The sequence below is a fragment of the Suricata suricatta genome, unplaced genomic scaffold (genome assembly GCF_006229205.1).
Source record: "Suricata suricatta isolate VVHF042 unplaced genomic scaffold, meerkat_22Aug2017_6uvM2_HiC HiC_scaffold_9278, whole genome shotgun sequence".
NCBI lineage: Eukaryota > Metazoa > Chordata > Mammalia > Carnivora > Herpestidae > Suricata > Suricata suricatta.
Window position 1 is genome coordinate 1 of NW_021916752.1, and position 1,129 is coordinate 1,129.

The following is a 1,129-nucleotide window of genomic DNA, read 5'->3' on the forward strand; positions in this document are numbered from 1 at the left end:
ATAGGGCTAAAAAAATCAGCAGTAATTCTTTCACTCCCCAACTGTCCCCTCCACATATATCTACCTAAGAATTTCTATTTTCTGTTTGATTCACCATAGGTGAAGCAAAAAAACAAACAACAACAACAACACAACAACAACAACAAAAACAGTCCTATGGAAAAAACGATTTCATCCAAGTAACATATGTATGAAAAATTTAGTAAAGTAACAGTAAGACTCTGGAGAAAAACATACTCTAGAATAACCAAACTCGTGATTTATAGCTGTTCTTTCCATTGCATTGCTTGAATCTATGAACACTCAGGCTTTGGTAAAGTACATTAAAAACTATCAAAAGCACCTATCGAAAGGCCTAGCCACTATTGAGTGCTTAATAAATGTTAGTATGTGGGACTTTTTTTTCTGTCAGTGATCTGTGAAATGTATTGTTTCACTTTCATACTTTATGACAGATATAACCCTTCCTTTATCTATACCATCACTTCCTTGGCATTATCAACAGCCTAAGTCACTCTCCTTCTCAACAGTCTCTTCATGGCACTTTTCACCTCTGTATTTCTCACTGTGTAAATGATAGGATTTAACATGGGAGTGAGGATTGCAAAGAACACAGTCACCAGCTTATCCGCAGGGTAGGTGACCACAGGACGCATGTAGGTGAATATGCAAGGCACGAAAAAAAGTACAACTACGGCAAAGTGAGAGCCACATGTTGAGAGGGCTTTGTGTCGTCCTTCGGAGCTGTGGGAATTCAGGGACCTCAGAATGACTATGTAGGAGATGAGTAGCATGGAAAAAATGAGCAAGCACATGGCCCCACTGTTGGCTGCCACCACCATTCCCAACCTGTAGGTGTCGCTGCAGGCAAGCTTCAGCAGAGGGAAGAGATCACACATGAAGTGGTCAATGACATTGGGACCACAGAAGGGCAAGCTGACCATGAAAAGGGTCTGCAGGGCAGCATGTAGGATGCCCCCTATCCAGGCCACCACCACCAGGAGGCGGCAGAGCCCCTGTCGCATGATGGTTGTGTAGTGCAGTGGCTTGCAGATGGCCACATAGCGATCATAGGCCATGACAATAAGGAGGATGATCTCTGATCCTCCCAGGAAGTGCTCCACAAAGA

The 1,129-nt window shown here is 43.3% G+C and overlaps 1 protein-coding gene across 1 annotated transcript; it reads right to left on the bottom strand.

Moving 5' to 3' along the window:
- Window positions 1-506: 506 nt before the first annotated feature.
- LOC115285351 (olfactory receptor 140-like) lies at window positions 507-1,124 on the bottom strand (the record flags this gene model as incomplete). Its single annotated transcript, XM_029931622.1, has 1 exon — window positions 507-1,124. A coding segment is annotated over one exon (618 nt), but the record flags the coding sequence as incomplete, so codon positions are not given.
- Window positions 1,125-1,129: the final 5 nt, after the last annotated feature.